The 19,194-nt window shown below is 41.9% G+C and overlaps 1 protein-coding gene across 2 annotated transcripts in view; it reads left to right on the plus strand.

The window, feature by feature from the left end:
• The window catches only part of LOC126278026 (centrosomal protein of 104 kDa), a 400,804-nt gene that overhangs the window by 149,939 nt on the left and 231,671 nt on the right, over positions 1-19,194 (plus strand). For both annotated transcript variants that reach the window (XM_049977752.1, XM_049977754.1), the window contains exon 4: positions 1,336-1,561. In XM_049977752.1, the coding sequence (XP_049833709.1) occupies positions 1,336-1,561 (226 nt within the window). The remainder of the gene's footprint in view (positions 1-1,335; positions 1,562-19,194) is intronic.

Below are 19,194 nucleotides of genomic sequence, written 5' to 3' on the forward strand. Positions count from 1 at the left end.
TGCCTGTGACGTCAGTGTCGCAGCCTGCTACTGCACACACACCATCCCCCCCCCCCTCCCCCCCACACACACACACCGTATCCCTACCACAAGTGTTTACCAAACCATGACCTCTGATGAGTATGTAAACAACGCACTGCAATGATTTTTACAGAGAAATAGCAACTAAGGGTAGGACGTACGGTTACGTCAAGCAGGACAATGCGTCTATGACAATATTATCAGGATGGTTTCTATCATGAAAAACACGATTTTTGGAAGAAGAACAATGTTATGAAAACATATTGATTAAATTTAGAGATCCATTATTCGAGAAATGATGCCCCAGTGCATTGGGTGAGCATAAACGCTTTTCTTGATTACTAATATTTTTTTTTCTAAGCAACTATGATATAGCTATCTGGTTTGTTGCAAATGACAGCTTAACTCAAGGTTTTCTATGGATTCAATTCCACATTTCCGTGTGATTCTTTTTCACTGAGCCTACCTTTACGGCGGCCGCTTACTTGGATATGTTGGAGCTTTACGTTGCACCTCAGTTACAGAGATTTCAGATAATGGTAGTGTTTCAATAACATGGTGCATCGCCATAATGAGAGTTATTAGTTTGATTGTTCTTGGATGGAACGTTTCCGGGCAGATGGATCGATAGATACAGTCCAGCATCATAACCACCACGTTCTCCAGACATAACCCTCTCGAATCTTTTGAGGAGTAACATTAAGGATAAAATGTTCAGTTCACCGGTTACTGATGTACAGACTCTTACACTATGCATACGAGATGCTATAGAGGCGGTGACGGAGGAGATGTTGGCAGATGTTGTTCTGTGGGCAACAAAAAGAGCACAGATGGAAGTGTATCAACGAAAGCTTTATGAGCTAAGCTACCATTTGCAGACAAACTGCATAGCTGTATCTAGCATACTGATAAGAAACAAACAATAAAATAAGAGAGACTAGAGTGCATTCCGAGGCGTGTAGACATTTTTTTTTTCGCTCGAAACACGAATGAAATAGGCGTAAGACCACTAATATTGGCACTAAATATCTTCCACCGAAAGTGTAAGTACTTGCGGAGCATTTACGTAGATGCTAGCATACTGCATTATTATGTATATCACAGTAGTCTATTTTTTTGTCGAAGAGAAGTTAAGATTCTGATGTGGTTCCGCTTTACTAATGCAAATTTACAATTTATCGATATAGAACTGTTTTCATGTTTCAAAGATTAGTGTGTTGCACGATAACATCGTTCTGAACTAAACTTTCAGAACCGTGAAAGTAGTGTTTGCTTCCGATTACTCTGGGGCACTCACGGTGCTGTTACCTGCAGGTGAGCCTCATCGCGGTGAACGTGCTGGGCCAGCTGTGCGAGCCGGACGGCTGCGGCCGCGAGAACAACAACAACGGCCTGCCCAACAACCACAACGCGCTGCTGCTGGTCAGCAACCCGCAGTACACCTCGCCCTACGACGACCTCGCCTTCGAGATGTACGTCGACCCCGAGGTGGCCAGCATCATCCGCACCATGGAGGCCAAGAAGCAGCAAGCCGTCATAAGTACGTCTCCTCTCCGTACGTAATAGTCCACTGGAAAGGAGATTAGCACCCTCAACGTGAGCATCACAACATGCCTATGGAAGCAGCTGCAAAATACTAACGCGAATTCTTTACAGGCGAATGGAAAAACTAGTAGAAGCACACCTCGGGGAAGATCAATTTGGAATCCGTAGAAATGCTGGAACACGTGAGGCAATACTGACCCTACGACTTATCTTAGAAGCTAGATTAAGGAAGGGCAAACCTACGTTTCTAGCATTTGTAGACTTAGAGAAAGCTTTTGACAATGTTGACTGGAATAATCTCTTTCAAATTCTGAAGGTAGCAGGGGTAAAATACAGGGAGCGAAAGACTATTTACAATTTGTACAGAAACCAGATAGCAGTCATAAGAGTCGAGGGGCATGAAAGGGAAGCAGTGGTTGGGAAGGGAGTGAGACAGGGTTGTAGTCTCTCTCCGATGTTATTCAATCTGTATACTGAGCAAGCAGTGAAGGAAACAAAAGAAAAATTCGGAGTAGGTATTAAAATCCATGGAGAAGAAATCAAAATGTTGAGGTTCGCCGATGACATCGTAATTCTGTCAGGACGTGGAAGAGCTGTTGAACGGAATGGATAGTGTCTTGAAAGGAGGATATAAGATGAACATCAACAAAAGCAAAACGAGGATAATGGAATGTAGTCGAATTAAGTCGGGTGATGCTGGGGGAATTAGATTAGGAAATGAGACACTTAAAGTAGTAAAGGAGTTTTGCTATTTGGGGAGCAAAATAACTGATGATGGTCGAAGTAGAGAGGATATAAAATGTAGACTGGCAATGGCAAAGAGAGCGTTTCAGAAGAAGAGACATTTTCTGACATCGAGTATAGATTTAAGTGTCAGGAAGTCATTTCTGAAAGTATTTGTATGGAGTGTAGCCTTGTATGGAAGTGAAACATGGACGATAAATAGTTTGGACAAGAAGAGAATAGAAGCTTTCGAAATGTGGTGCTACAGAAGAATGCTGAAGATTAGATGGGTAGATCACATAACTAATGAGGAAGTATTGAACAGGATTGGGGAGAAGTTTGTGGCACAACTTGACCAGAAGAAGGGATCGGTTGGTAGGACATGTTCTGAGACATTGAGGGATCACCAATTTCGTATTGGAGGGCAGCGTGGAGGGTAAAAATCGTAGAGGGAGACCAAGAGATGACTACACTAAGCAGATTCAGAAGGATGTAGGTTGCAGTAGGTACTGGGAGATGAAGAAGCTTGCACAATATAGAGTAGCATGTAGAGCTGCATCAAACCAGTCTCAGGACTGAAGACCACAACAACAACCTTTTCATTGCACTGTTAGTAGTTGATTCACTTCAAATTTGACCATTTGTAAGTAGTCACGTTAGACGGAACAGGCAAGTTTGATACGTAATAATCACTAGTGTTGTTCCACAGGTTTCGATATTGGGTCTATTCCTGTACTCATTGTACATCGGTGACTCCACCCCCCCCCCCCCCCTCGCCTGTCTTATACTGATTAAGTAAAAACCATTCGTTTTGTTGATGTTGCATCGTAACGAAGTAAATATGTGAAATTTTCACAAAAATGTTTGACTCGCATTCTGTAGATCATCTGTCACTTTACTTAAGTGGGAAAGTTCATTATGTTCTGTACAAGGTAGCAAATGACATCATCAATAGCAACAGAGCTTAGAGAAAAGGAAATAATAAGGCTCATTGGCTGTGTAGGATTTGCTATAGAGATAGAAGGATAGTGGAACAGGAGGGGAAGTTGCTGCCCTTCAGGTGGGACTAGATAAAGCAAAACAGTATAGGTGGGAATTGCCAACAGATTATAGCAGAACTAGAAATATGACTTCTCAGACGTTGTGGTTGTGAATGTGGAAAACATGTCTGATCTGTTGTCACAGTTGGAAACTGATGAACCACAAGTAGATGCAGGAGCAGTCGGGACACAACAAACTTTCAAAAAGTGTTTGAAAAGTAAGAAGTCATAAAAAGTTGTGAAGAAGAAGAAAGTTTTGCTGTTAGATAGTTCACATGGTAGAGATGTTTGCTAACTGTTGCAGGATGAACTAGGGTCTGTTTACCAGTTCACAAGGTTTTTTAAACCTAGTGCAAGTCTGGTTCAGTTGACAGAGGATGTAGGTTCACTTCGTAAAGACTTCAGAAACGAAGACATGATCGTAATAGTAGGTGGGGTGGGAACACCATAGATAGCGACCCTAATTATTCAGTTGAGAGTCATGTGGTAAAGATGGCTTCAACAAGAAGACATACTGGTGTTGGGATTGTGTCTGTTCTGAGGTACCATGACTGGCCTCATTTAAACTCTTCTGTTAAAAGAGTTAATTTACAGGTGGAATGGCTACTTTGGTCAAGGTATGGGGTCTCAGATCATGTGGTTCCTATTGACACTGTCAGCATGTGGGACTACGCTAGGCATGGCCTTCACCTCAACAGGAAAGGGAAAATTCTCTGGGCTAATAGCAAATAACTTAAGTGGTTGGGGAGGGGGGGGAGTACTGTCACAGGTGGTAAAGTACCAGTTATTACAAGTGACAGATCAGCAGTTTTAGTTTTATTAGGGTAGGGAAGGCAGAAACAAAAGATGTTCAGAGACAGGCTGAAAATGACATTCTCATTGATAAAACAGCCAGCCAGCAAGGAGATTTTAATGTATACAATTTATACAGGCAGCCTTTGACTGAAACTAGAGATACTCAAAAATTGATGGGAAAATTAGGTTCATCCTGTTGTAAGTCAGTCAGTACACAAAATCAGTTATCCATATTGCACCAGAATATCCGAAGACTAAGGGGTAAGCTTAATGCGTTGCTTATTTGTGTTGAAGAATTAGAGTTGAGCGAACCAGTTGACATAATCTGCCTCTCTGAACGTCATGTGACCACTGCTATAAATGTGTTTAATGTTACAGGATTCAAGTTAGCTTCTTACTTCTGTGGAGAAATATGGAGAAAGGAGGAGTTGCTACACTTGTCAGAAACTGTTTTGATTTCAAGAATATTGATATTAAAAAGTTTGCTCAGAGCTGCACTTAGAAGCTTGTGCAACAGAAGTAGTATTTGATAATAAGTCCTTTATAATAGTAGGTATATACAGATCACCTTCAGGAAATTTTGTCCTCTTCATAAAAAATCTGGAAGCTCTGTTGTCCCATCTGATGGTAAAAAAAAAGGAAATAGTGGTTGTTCGTGATTTTAATGTGGATTTATTGAAAAGCTCTGTCAGTAAACAATTATTGCAGTCAGTAACACTATCATTCAATTTAGTACCTACTGTGACCTTTACAACTAGGATATGTAAATGCTGTGAGACTGCTATTGATAATATCTTTGTAGACAAATCTAGGGAAAACAGTCATGTCACAAAACCAATAATAAATAGGCTATCTGATCACGACATGCATCATTTTGTGTTAAATGTTGAAACTTGACAGAATAAAAAATATATTAAATCTGAGTACATGAGGGTAATACACATGACAAAAACTGAGAAATTTCTAAAATTGCTGAAAGACATGAACTGGATAGATATTTACAATACTTCTGACTCAAATGGAAAGTACAAAGCATTCATTAACAAAGTTACCTTCTCTTTTGAAAATTGTTTTCCCCTAAAGGTAACTCAAATCACATAGAGGTCAAAAAGTAAGCCGTGGATTACACAAGGAATAAAGATATATGTGACAAAAAGGAGACTGTATCTAATATCCAGGAACACCTCTGATGTTAGAATTGTAAAGCCTTAAAAACAATACTGCAAAATATGGAAGCAAGTAATCCAAAAAAAGCAAGCAGCTTTATTATGAGAAGAAGATAATTACACTACTGGCCATTAAAATTGCTACACCACGAAGATGACGTGCTACAGACGTGAAATTTAACCGACATGAAGAAGATACTGTGATATGCGAATGATTAGCTTTTCAGAGCATTCACACAAGGTTGGCGCCCGTGGCGACACCTACGACGTGCTGACATGAGGAAAGTTTCCAACCGATTTCTCACACACAAACAGCAGTTGACCGGCGCTGCCTGGTGAAATATTGTTGTGATGTCTCGTGTAAGGAGGAGAAATGCGCACCATCACGTTTCTGACTTTGATAAAGGTCGGATTGTAGCCTATCGCGATTGCGGTTTATCGTATCGCGTCATTGCTGCTCGCGTTGGTCGAGATCCAATGACTGTTAGCAGGATATTGAATCGGTGGGTTCAGGAGGGTAATACGGAACGGCGTGCTGGATCCCAATGGCCTCGTATCACTAGCAGTCGGGTTGATAGGAATCTTATCCGCGTGGCTGTAACGGCTGTCGTGCAGCCACGACTCAATTACTGAGTCAACGATGTTTGCATCAGCTCGGAGTCCATGGCTGCGGTTACCCTTGACGGTGCATCACAGACAGGAGCGCCTGCGATGGTGTAGTCAACGACGAAAAGGTGCAAAAATGGCAAAACGTCAATTTTTCAGATGAATCCAGGTTCTGTTTACAGCATCATGATGGTCGCACCCGTGTACGGTGACATCGCGGTGAACGCACATTGGAAGCGTGTATTCGTCATCGCCATACTGGCGACGTTACCTTTCAGTTGTATTAGACCCGTGACTTTACCCTTCATTGTATCCCTGCGAAACCCTACATTTCAGCAGGATAATGCACAACCGCATGTTGCAGATCCTGTGCGGGCCTTTCTGGATACAGAAAATGTTCGACTGCTGCCCTGGCCAGCACATTCTCCAGATTTCTCACCAATTGAAAACGTCTGGTCAATGGTGTCCGAGCAACTGGCTCGTCACAATACGCCAGTCACTACTCTTGATAAACTGTGGTATCATGTTGAAGCTGCATAGGCAGCTGTACCTGTGCACGCCATCCAAGCTCTGTTTGACTCAATGCCCAGGCGTATCAAGGCCGTTATTATGGCCTGAGGTGGTTGTTCTGGGTACTGATGTCTAAGGATCTTTGCACCCAAATTGCGTGAAAATGTAATCACATGTCAGTTCTAGTATAAAATATTTGTCCAATGAATACCCATTTATCATCTGCAGTTCTTCTTGGTGTAGCAATTTTAATCGTCAGTGGTTTACATCAGGCAACAAAATAAAAACTGTATGGGATGTAGTGAAGACAGAGAGAGGTGGGGCCAAAAAGAAAGAGGAACAGATAACTCTAAAAATAAATGAGACTTTAGTAACAAATGCACATAGTGTTGCAAACCTCTTAAACAAGTACTTCATTTCTGTTACTGAGAGCTTAGGATTATCAAGTTCGGTGAACAATAGCGCAATTGAGTGTCTGTGACCAGTCTTTAAAAATAGCTTCAGTAAAATGGAAATGACACTCAAATCTCCCAAAGAAGTGGCATCCATCATAAAATCCTTAAAATCTAAGTATTACAGTGGGTACAATAACATATCAATGAAATTAATCGAAGAGTGCTCATGTGAGTTGGCTTCTGCCTTAAGTTATTTGTGTAATCAATCTCTTATCAGTGGAAAGTTTCCAAACTGGCTAAAAAGTGCTGAAGTTAAGCCTCTTTACAAGAAGGGGGATAAAGAGTTGTCATCAAACTATCGACCAATTTCACTTTTGCCAGTTGTCACAAAAATATTTGAAAAGGTTGTGTTCTGGCATCTCTTTAAGCATCTGACTGAAAATAATATATTATCCAAGTCACAGTTTGGATTTCTTAAGGGTTCTGATGTAGAGAAAGATATTTACACTTACAATGAGAACTTACTTAATTCAATAGATAATAAATTAGATGCTATGTGCATTTTCTGTGACCTGTCAAAAGCTTTTGACTGTGTGAACCACAGCATTCTCTTAAGCAAATTCAAATATTATGGAGTCGCCAGCAATGCTGCAAATGGTTTGAGTCTTATCTGTCTAACAGGAAACAAAGGTGTCATTGAAAAATACCTGTGCCCAAAGCAGTCAGTCTTCATGTGATTGGTATTAATTACATGTGGTGTTCCTCAAGGTTCTATCTTGGGTCCATTGCTTTTTCTTGTATATGTTAATGACCTCTCATCTGTTACATTGCCATACGCTAAATTTATTTTGTTTAAAGATGATCAAAACATAGAAATAAGTAGAAAGTCAAGTACAGATTTAGAAATAGCAGCTAATCAAATTTTCACTGACATTAATAAGTTTAAAGCTAATTCACTGTCATTAAACTTTGAGAAGACCCACTATATGCAGAACATAACCTGTAAGAGATTTCCTTCCATCATGTGTATAACATATGAAGACATGTGGTTCGAAGAGGTTGACAGTGTTAAATTTCTGGGATTACAACTTCATAATAAATACAGTTGGGAAGGGCATACCACAAAATTGCTCAAGTGCCTAAACAAGTCTGTATTTGCAGTGAGAATGATGTCAGATTTAGTAGACATAAATATAAAAAAACTTTCATAATTTGTTTACTGTCATTCTATTATGTCATATGGGATCATATTGTGGAGCAACTCATCAAACAGAGCAAAAGTTTTAGGGTGCAAAAGCGTGTAATAAGAATCATTTCTGGCGTAAATTCAAAAACATCACGTAGCAACCTGTTCAAGGAACTTTGTATTCTAACCGCTGCTTCTCAGTTTGTTTATTCCTTAATGAAATTTGTTGCAAGTAATATATCTCTATTTCCAACCAATAGTTCAATACATAGTATCAATACTAGGAATAAGAACAATCTACATAAAAACCTAAAATCACATACCTGGATGCGAAAAGGGGTCCAATATTGATGAACACACATTTTCAATAAATTTCCAGTAACCATTTAAAACTTGGTTTCAAATAAAGCACAGTTTAAACAGAGTGTGAATATTTTTGATAGGCAACTCCTTCTACTCTGTAGATGAGTATCTGAACTGAGACTGTTAAGCCAGCTTAAGTAAAAATGTCTATCAGATTTGATTTTTGACAGCACTTGGTCACAACAGTAAAGATCAGGTATTTAAACTATGATAAATGTATTATTAGTGCATAACAATGTTCCATCCTGACAGCTTGTTAATTCTGTAAATATTAGCTTTACAGTTTACTGCATTGTAATCACCTATTTCGACAATGTCCTGACAATTGATCAGGGTGGTAGGTATTATATTCAAATGTTTTATGTTTTTGTGTTATATTTTCTAACATGCTCCACACACACGAAAATAATCTAATTATTTTTGTCTACAGAACTAAAACTGAATCTAATCTACTCTAACGTGATCTAATCCTGTTCAAAATTCCTGTGTTCAATATTGACAATATTGACAATAATTTCAGTTGGAATTCACCTTCCTTGTAGATTTTTACCAAACGCTTGAGGTCAGTAACATTTGTTCAGCGTATGATTACTGATATTTAAGATGAAAATATCCTGTAACGTTAAAGTACTTGAAAATTCCAAACGTGCTACAAGGGTAATATGTGGTGTACATCCTAGAACTCCGTATAAACAGACACTTAAAGCATTAGTCATATTAATAATAGCTTCACTCATTAAATATGTTGTTAAGAACAAATTACAGTTTGAAAATAAAAGCACCCTTCAGAAAAATTAACACATCTCATCGTCTTTACTTCAAGAATTAGGCCTTTTTCTGTTGTGCCCATTATGGTTACCTTCGCGTTGTCGGTCTTCCTCGACTTCTTCTCCCAACTGTCTTACATCTCCTAATCAGTTCTTCCCTAATTTCCAAATTTCAGAATATGTCAGCTCTTAATGCTTGGAACAAAAATGGCCTCTGTTAGTGACGACGATACTCTCGTACAGAAAGCATAGCTGTTCTTCATTTCCAGTATCTCCTACAGAAGAATCTTCCAGCTGCTGTACATTACTGCATTTAATTGTGTCAACGCTGTAAGTTGTCCCTTATATGAAGTAGCTTATGGAGGCAAAATTATCATTTATATCACTTTCACTTACACGAAAATTACTAGTTCATTCGGTGGTGAGTGATACGCAATCACATCACCAGAGCTGCCTGATTGATCTTCATGTTCACTTCACAATGGCTGATTGATGACTAATAGAAGGCTAGCACTGTTTCCAATCTGCTCGTGTAGGGCTCACTTTCGTGATAGTTTGGTCATCTCTGACGATATTCGTTATATTTGTTCTAAAGCATATGTTATCTTTTGCAGCTTTATTTTTAATAAATGAAACTGCTATTATAAAGAGTTAGCATGGGCAAAGATTTTAGAATTGTTAGAGCTGTATTTTAATAAGTCATTCAGGGGTCAACCAGGGGTTGTGAATAGAGCCACCAGTTTCGTTACTGGAGTTCCTCCGGTGTGCCGTGCTCATGAACAAAATGTTTTACCACCACAGCTTTCCTACACTCTGGATCCAGGTGTCGCGACTATCGGTCATTTGTGGAGTGGGTAACCCGTCACTCTATCGGCTCGCACCGCAACAATAGCGAAAACAATTCTATACAAACAACTAATCATGCCCCGCAGTGTGGCGTAAACACGACAAAGGGAGCAAAGTATGCAACCACAACAATGTTTGCCCTCCTTCCTTGTGAGTTAATTACGGTGGTAGACAACAAACACCATTTAACGAAAGCTAAAATAACTTTTGCTTGACGATACCTTCTACTACATAGACGAATTTCAGAATGAATTAAGATTAAAACAATTGAAAATGAAATAAATAGCCTGAGACAAGTCGTATCTCTAAATCAACTGGCTTGTTCCACACGTTATAGATACATCGCGAAAGTGACTCGTATAGGATGCAGCAAACTAAGCAAAATGAAAGGAGACTCATATTTCTCCTCTTATGGCCTTTAAGATAGTAATATATACGGGTGGCCACATACACTAAGAAATACAATTTTCAGTACCAAAGTTTTGACTCATGAGGTAAAACAGTGTGACGTTCCACTCTCAAGAAACGACCGTTAATAACGTCATTTGTTTTTTCATGGTGCAGGTTTTAAATTTACTTATGGGATGATTCAGCTGTTACATTTCCGTGAGCCAGACCGCTCATTCAGGAGAAGTGGGGTACAAATTCCACTCCAGTCATCCTTTTACGGTTTGAGTGGTTTTCCTCAGTTACCTCAGCGAATACCAGTATGGCTCATTTCCCATTCGGAACGGGCATGCCGAACCCCTACATCATCTTCTCGCAGTTGACGGCACGTTAAGCTCTAATACACATAAAATTTATTTATTTATTTATTTATTTATTTATTATTTGAAGTGAATCATTGCCAGTACCTAACGATTTTCTACTATTCTGGAGCTCTGATGTACTGGACAGAGTCCTAGCGGAGGATGACTCAGTTAAAAATTGTCACATGTCTATCTCTACCGAGCGGACGGCTGCACGAAATGATCGTACAGCGCAGTGTTGTAAAAGTAGGGAAATTTGGAGTTTAATGTCCTTCTGACGCCGAGACCACTAGAGACAGAGCACAAGGTCGTGTTGGGAAAGTAGGGGAGAAGAAACTGGCGCTTCTCTTTTGAAAGCAGTCATCCTTGCATTTGCATTAAGCGACTTAGGGGAATCACAGAAAACCTGAATCTGGGTGGCTGGGCAGGGGTTTGAACCACCGTCCTCCCGAATACGTCTAACTATTGAGCCACTTCGACGGTGGAAATGATGGAATGTAATTAAAAGCTATCAGAAAATACGAGAACATCAAGAGACTAGAATCAAGAAGGGATGATGTCACCAGAATCGGAAAATACGTACTAATTGATATTCCCAGGCAGCATATACAGAACAAATACTTTTATTTACGGCATTGTACATACAATTAATCACAATACAGAAATTAGTTCGGACGGCAAGCCCACACAATGTAAAACTGAGTCACTCTAAAAACTAATATTCTGTGAATTTTAAGTAGAAATACAGAGGCCACTTGAAACGCCAAGTCTGAATAATACTCAATTAATCACTATTCAACCACGTCAACTAGACAGTTAAACTCTTGAGCTAAGGCCAACTAGAAACTTCCTCGCTGGGGTATAATTAGAATTTGTAATTTGTTGTCCATTAACGGTACAGTCCAGTGAGAGAGTGGTCACTGGTGAGAGTGATATCTACACACTTGTAGCCGTCATGATGCTGGCTGGACTTCAATATCCTACATTCTGCTGAGTTAGTAACTGACTGGCTTGGTGATGGCGGCTTCTTAAATACATGCTGAGCGGAAAGGTACTAGTTCCGTCCTTCGGTGGGTACATGGCCAACGTAGAGAAAACAGGACGTAACTGCAGCGCCACTGGTGGCGATGAAGGCGTCGTGCTTGGCGATGCTGGCGATGCAATTTTTGCGCGTGGCCTTCCATAGGCCCGCCTTTATCTTTGTGTTTCGCTCGTAATTCTTCTGACTGGTTTGATGCGGGACCTCTTCATCTCAGAGTAGAACTCGCAACCCACGTCTTCAATTATTTGCTGGGATTATTCGATGTCTGTATTTCTCTACAGTTTTTACCCTCCACAACCCCCTCTAGTACCATGGAAGTTATTCCATGATATCTTAACAGATGTCGGTCCATCGTGTTCCTTCTTCTTGCCAATATTTTCCATATATTCCTCTACTCACAGATTCTGCGTACAAACCTCTTATTCCTTACGTTACACTCCACCTAATTTTCAATATTCGTTTGTAGCATCACATCTCAAATGCTAAGATTCTCTCTGGCTCCGGTTTTGCCACAGTCCATGTCCCACTGCCATGCAATTATGTGCTCCAAAGGTAATTTCTCAGGGGTATCTTCCTCGAATTAAGACCTATGTTTGATACTAGTTGTCTTCTCGTCGCCTACCGATAAATGAGTTATTTACCAGTTGTGGACACAAAATTCAAATGGCTCTGAGCACTATCGGACTTAACATCTGAGGTCATCACTCCCCTAGAACTTAGAACTTCTTAAATCTCACTAACCTAAGGACATCACACACATCCAATCCCGAGGCAGGATTCAAACCTGCAACCATAGCAGTCGCGCGGTGCCGGACTGAAACGCCTAGAACCGCTCGGCCACCTCGGCCGGCTGTTGTGGATACAGACAGCTGTTTTTATTTATTGTTGATGTACGTCGGTCACACCTGTGTTTGATATTAGTTATCTTCTCTTGGCTCGCCGATAAATGTGTTATTTACCAGTGGTGGACACGGGAAGGTGTTATTCTTTATTGTTGGTTTACCGCGGTCAGTGTTTTGTTCTATTAGAAATAGTACATAGCCAATCACGTCGACATTGTAAGGTTTATTAAAATCCCTTTACCATAGTTTCAACGTTTATAAAAATGTCATCTTCAGAAGGAAAATACGGACAACTAGATTACATGTTGCCGCTCAGGTACGTTAAAATAGAGCCGAAAGATGTCTTCAGATATAAAATTTTCGCCTCTATATTAAATTAAAAGATGCACAGGATGGTTGTCGTCAAATAGTACTTGCTCACCAATGAGAAGCTAGTGTACTAGCGACACGTACACAACGCTTACACTAAGGAGGTGAAAAGTTTTATATTTGGACACGCCTTTCAGTTATATTTTAACCTACCTTTGCCACAACATGTAATCCAGCTGTCCATATTTTCCTTCTAAGAAAACGTTTTTATAAACGTCGAAACCACGGTAAAGGAATTTTAATAAACCTTCCACATATTTTTCTTCTGAAGAAGACGGTTTTATGAATGCTGAAACCATGCTAATGAGATTTTAATAAACCTTACAATTTGGAACTGATTGGCTGTTTAGCACTTCTACAACAAGATTTCATTCTACTGTTACTATCCAATTTTTAAAAAGTTATTATTTTGGTGGTTGATGCCCGTCGTTATGGCAACCCATCAGCTTTAGCTGTGTTGCAGTCTAGCTGACGTCCTAGGATACCACAGAGGAAGTATGTGCGAGCCAGCCGACTTTTGTGTCGAGTAGAAAAGCAATAAGCAGCGCAGGTATAAAGGAGACTGCGTACAGAACGATTACACCACCCATTCTTGAGCACATCTCCATTCTTTCGAATCGTTACCAGAAAGCATTAAAGTAAAACATCGGGCCAATGCAGAGGAGTGCTGCTAGCTTTGTTATTGGTCGGTTCGATCAGCACGAGGCCGTTAGGGAAGTGCTCCAAGAACTTAAATAGTAATCTTTCGAGGGAAGATGATAATCTTTTCATGATATGCTATTGAGAGAGTTTATAGAACCAGCATTCACAGCAGACTGCTAGTCCAACGTACATTTTGCGTAAGATCAAGATATGGGAGTGAAGGTCTCACACATAGGAACACGGGTCTTCGCTCCGGATAGATCAGAAAAGCAGAGCCTAGCCCCAGACAGAGGCTTCCAGACCATGTACGCAGATGTAGAATGATTTACAGTGACTTGCAGCCAATGTACTCAGATGTAGAAGGATTTTGAACCCTGTCACGCCAGCGCTAATCGTATCATAATTCCAGACTACGTCATCTTGCCCAAGGGTGATTCTTGCGGTTTTGCACGTGTCTAGTAAAGCAGTACTTTCCAAGGGTAGTAGAATAACATTTAAATGCACGTAAGGTACTACCCTGCGTGCCCATTAGCCAAACAGCACTCGCCTGCAATGTTTCACCTCAGTATCAAGTGATGTAGTCATATGAATCAAGGCCTCAGAGAGCTACGATTACTGGATAAGTAGCTTCCTTACATTGGGTGCCTTACCTAACTTGGGTTGCAAATTGGATGTTGTTCGTTACGATCAGCGCTGGTTATTGCAGACGTTACTTATATTACGCAACAGTATTTTTTATGAGGTTATGGACACAGTTAGGGATGAACGTTGCTTGTTTTGTTATTGACACATGTACGTTTTGTACGTGAACTATGATTTCACCATAGTTGAATATCTGCATGATAACGATTTTTATAGGCTAGTTGTAGGCTACTATATTTCGACCGTTATTAACGGTGGCAAATTTAATATTATTTGTTTTGGGGGGCGAAATATTCTCATTCAGGTAAGCAACGGAATGTTAATATCTGTGATTATTACCAATCCCTGTTTTGATTTTAATACAGATTGATTATATTATAATTACATAGACGGTAGGATGCACACAGTTTATATTAAACAATTTTGATGAACGACACTTGTAGCTCTAGTCACTGTTTGTTAGACGCCAATTTAAACTGTACTATACTTCAGTTTTTGCTAGCATTCGTCATTATGTTTAAAACACTGTTTCACTCAGGTTACTGCGATTGTGGAAATTTCTCCATGAGAATTTTCAAAGTTTACATAAAAACTCATACGGACAATTACTGATTCCTCTGATGCACAGGCGATTATTAACCATTAAACCCGAACACAACATCATTCTTATTACTATCTTTCCTTGAATTATTTTATTAATATTTTTATTTTTAGTGTACTTCCACTTCTCTCCAGTCGATATTTGTCACATTTGTTTCCAAGACAAACTTATTCCACTTTGATTCTGCATACCTTTCTTCTCGGCGTGAGCTACTGGCTCAGTTTCCCACGCTAGACTCCCCCTTACAATAGGCTGGAAACGTAAGTACGCTCAAATAGTACCATTCTTATTGGCCGCACGACGCTACGCAACGAATGCCGGTCTGTCAAAGGCTTTGGAATCTGGTATACTTGAAGTTCTTTCAAGACTTAGTCCTAAAACTTGGTACGAGAGGGACTGCGTGTCCTGAAGGACATTGCGTTAAGAATTCAGTTTTACAAAAATTAAAAATTTGAGGGAACTTGTTTGAAATCTGTAGCGATATCTGAATTTCAGTGAATGGAAAAAAAAACATAGAGCTAAGCTACACGCTAAAGCACACACTCGTACATAAATAACGTTCCTAAAAATAGAGTGTGTGGCATGGTTTTTGGTGACGGCAATTACAGAGATAATTTCAAGAACGTCTTATGTATTAGCTAAAATTAAAATTGTATTACCCTCTGTAAGTAATCATTAAATTAAGCTCCCTCTAGCGCAGGTACGATAGCCATAATGACGGCCTTGATACGACCGGGCATTGACTCAAACAGAGCTTGGATGGCGTGTACAGGTACAGCTGCCCATGTAGCTTCAACACGATACCACAGTTCATCAAGAGTAGTGACTGGCGTATTGTGACGAGCAAGTTGCTAGGCCACCATTGACCAGACGTTTTCAATTGGTGAGAGATCTGGAGAATGTGCTGGCCAGGCCAGCAGTCGAACATTTTCTGTATCCAGAAAGGCCCGTACAGGACCTGCAACATGTGGTTGTGCATTATCCTGCTGAAATGTAGGGTTTCGCAGGGATCGAATGAAGGGTAGAGCAACGGGTCGTAACGCATCTGAAATGTAACGACCACTCTTCAAAGTGCCGTCAATGCGAACAAGAGGTGACCGAGACGTATGACCAATTGCACCCCATACCATCACGCTGGGTGATACGCCAGTATGGCGATGACGAATACACGCTTCCAATGTGCGTTCACCGCAATGTCGCCAAACACGGATGCGACCATCATGATGCTGTAAACAGAACCTGGATTAATCTGAAAAAATGACGTTTTTCCATTCGTGCACCCAGGTTCGTCTTTGACTACACTATCGCAGGCCCTCTTGTCTATGATGCAGCGTCAAGGGTAACCGCAGTCATGGTCCCCGAGCTGATAGTCCATGCTGCTGCAAACGTCGTCAAACTGTTTTTTTGCTGATGGTTTTTGTCTTGCAAACGTCCCCATCTGCTGACTCAGGGATCGAGACGCGGCTGCACGATCCGTTACAGCCATGCGGATAAGATGCCTGTCATCTCGACTGCTAGTGATACGAGGCCGTTGGGATCCAGCACGGCGTTCTGTATTACCCTCCTGAACCCACCGATTCCGTATTCTGCTAACAGTCATTGGATCGCGACCAATGCGAGCAGCAATGTCGCCATAAGATAAACCGCAATCGCGATAGGCTACAGTCCGACCATTATCATAGTCGGAAACGTGAAGGTACGCACTTCCCCTCCTTACACAAGGCATCACAACAACGTTTCACCAGGCAACGCCGGTCAACTGCTGTTTGTGTATGAGAAATCGGTTGGAAACTTTCCTCACGTCAGCACATTGTAGGTTTCACCACCGGCGCCAACCTTGTGTTCAAATGGTTCAAATAGCTCTAAGCACTATGAGACTTAACAGCTGAGGTCATCAGTCCCCTAGACCTTAGAACTACTTAAAGCTTACTAACCTAAGGACATCACACACATCCATGCCCGACGCAGGATCTGCGACCGTAGCGGACGCGCGGTTCCAGACTGACGCGCCTAGAACCGCTCGGCTACTCCGACCGGCGCCCACGTTGTGTGAATGCTCTGAAAAGCTAATCATTTGCATATTACAGCATTTCTTCCTGTCGGTTAAATTTCGTGTTTGTAGTACGTCATCTTCGTGGTGTAGCAATTTTAATGGCCAGTAGTGTATTAGCTAAAGCTAACATTGTATTACCCTGTTAAATGAATTAACCTATTTAATAGAAGCAGGTATTTGAAGCAACTGATGAACATTTATTTTTTGTTGTTTCGTGACAAAAAGGTCTGCTGCACCTCAACTTTGAATCTTCAAGAATTATCGAGAGTATAGGTTTCACGTCTTCTGCTGACGTCGAACTAGTTAGATGAGAGTTTTGTGCGTGTGTGTGTGTGTGTGTGTGTGTGTGTGTGTGTGTGTGTGTGTGTGTGTGTGTGTGTGTTTGCGTGCGAAGTTAGTGGAACTGGCACACCTATAAATAAGAGAGGAAGTTAAGCAGTGGAGAGAGTGGGGTCCCTTGTTCAAGTTTAACTCATTCGCTCAATGCATCTAGGCCCATCGAACAGCTAAAGGGACCTTCGAAGCTGATACAACCTACCGAAGTTACAACGGATATGGGAAGGGCCCAAGTAGCATGGCACCGCATTGCAAGTGGGACCGAACGGTCACAATTTTTTTATTCCAGAAAAGTACTCGTTGCAATTCTTCCAGTAGAAGGAAGGATGTAAGAAAGGAGAAACCTCAGAGATTGTCTCGTGGACTGTTTGATCAGTAATAAGGGGGAAGAAGAATCAGATGGACAAGGATAAGAATGCCAATCAGGAGCAGACTCTTTGAAGGCATAAACCCGGGTTTCACGTGAAATGGATTAGCGTAATTACAGAAAAGCTAAATGTGGATTGCCAGCATGGGATATGAATCGTGCCGCTATACATTGTGTCCTATTGCAGAGACATTCTACTTTTGCTGGGCGCTGGTGCGCTGATACTGTTACGGGAACTTGCTTCACACAGTGACCTGTGTCCTCCCAGACAGTCATCAAGGAATTTATACATCTTAGGCTATTGTCACAGTGGCACCGATATCGGGACACTCTGCCGACGGCGGACGTTGGCCGAGGACGCCTGATGTTTTCGAATCAGTACGCCAGTACGTGCACCGTCTCAGTGCAACCGATCTCAACGCCCGAACCTATTGACGTAGGACGACTGTCGTTGGAATTCAATTCAGTTCCTGTTTTTTTCAGTCGAATTGGGCAACGTTCTTACACGCAAAACATGGAGTGAGAGAAATTTTTAAGTTTAGTGCAGGAAATAAGGAGGTTGTGGCATCTTGAAGGTGAGAAATACACTCCTGGAAATGGAAAAAAGAACACATTGACACCGGTGTGTCAGACCCACCATAGTTGCTCCGGACACTGCGAGAGGGCTGTACAAGCAATGATCACACGCACGGCACAGCGGACACACCAGGAACCGCGGTGTTGGCCGTCGAATGGCGCTAGCTGCGCAGCATTTGTGCACCGCCGCCGTCAGTGTCAGCCAGTTTGCCGTGGCATACGGAGCTCCATCGCAGTCTTTAACACTGGTAGCATGCCGCGACAGCGTGGACGTGAACCGTTTGTGCAGTTGACGGACTTTGAGCGAGGGCGTATAGTGGGCATGCGGGAGGCCGGGTGGACGTACCGCCGAATTGCTCAACACGTGGGGCGTGAGGTCTCCACAGTACATCGATGTTGTCGCCAGTGGTCGGCGGAAGGTGCACGTGCCCGTCGGCCTGGGACCGGACCGCAGCGACGCACGGATGCACGCCAAGACCGTAGGATCCTACGCAGTGCCGTAGGGGACCGCACCGCCACTTCCCAGCAAATTAGGGACACTGTTGCTCCTGGGGTATCGGCGAGGACCATTCGCAACCGTATCCATGAAGCTGGGCTACGGTCCTGCACACCGTTAGGCCGTCTTCCGCTCACGCCCCAACATCGTGCAGCCCGCCTCCAGTGGTGTCGCGACAGGCGTAAATGGAGGGACGAATGGAGACGTGTCGTCTTCAGCGATAAGAGTCGTTTCTGCCTTGGTGCCAATGATGGTCGTATGCGTGTTTGGCGCCGTGCAGGTGAGCGCCACAATCAGGACTGCATACGACTGAGGCACACAGGGCCAACACCCGGCATCATGGTGTGGGGAGCGATCTCCTACACTGGCCGTACACCTCTGGTGATCGTCGAGGGGACACTGAATAGTGCACGGTACATCCAAACCGTCATCGAACCCATCGTTCTACCATTCCTAGACCGGTAAGGGAACTTGCTGTTCCAACAGGACAATGCACGTCCGCATGTATCCCGTGCC

This window comes from Schistocerca gregaria, chromosome 6, assembly GCF_023897955.1.
Source record: "Schistocerca gregaria isolate iqSchGreg1 chromosome 6, iqSchGreg1.2, whole genome shotgun sequence".
Classification (NCBI taxonomy): domain Eukaryota; kingdom Metazoa; phylum Arthropoda; class Insecta; order Orthoptera; family Acrididae; genus Schistocerca; species Schistocerca gregaria.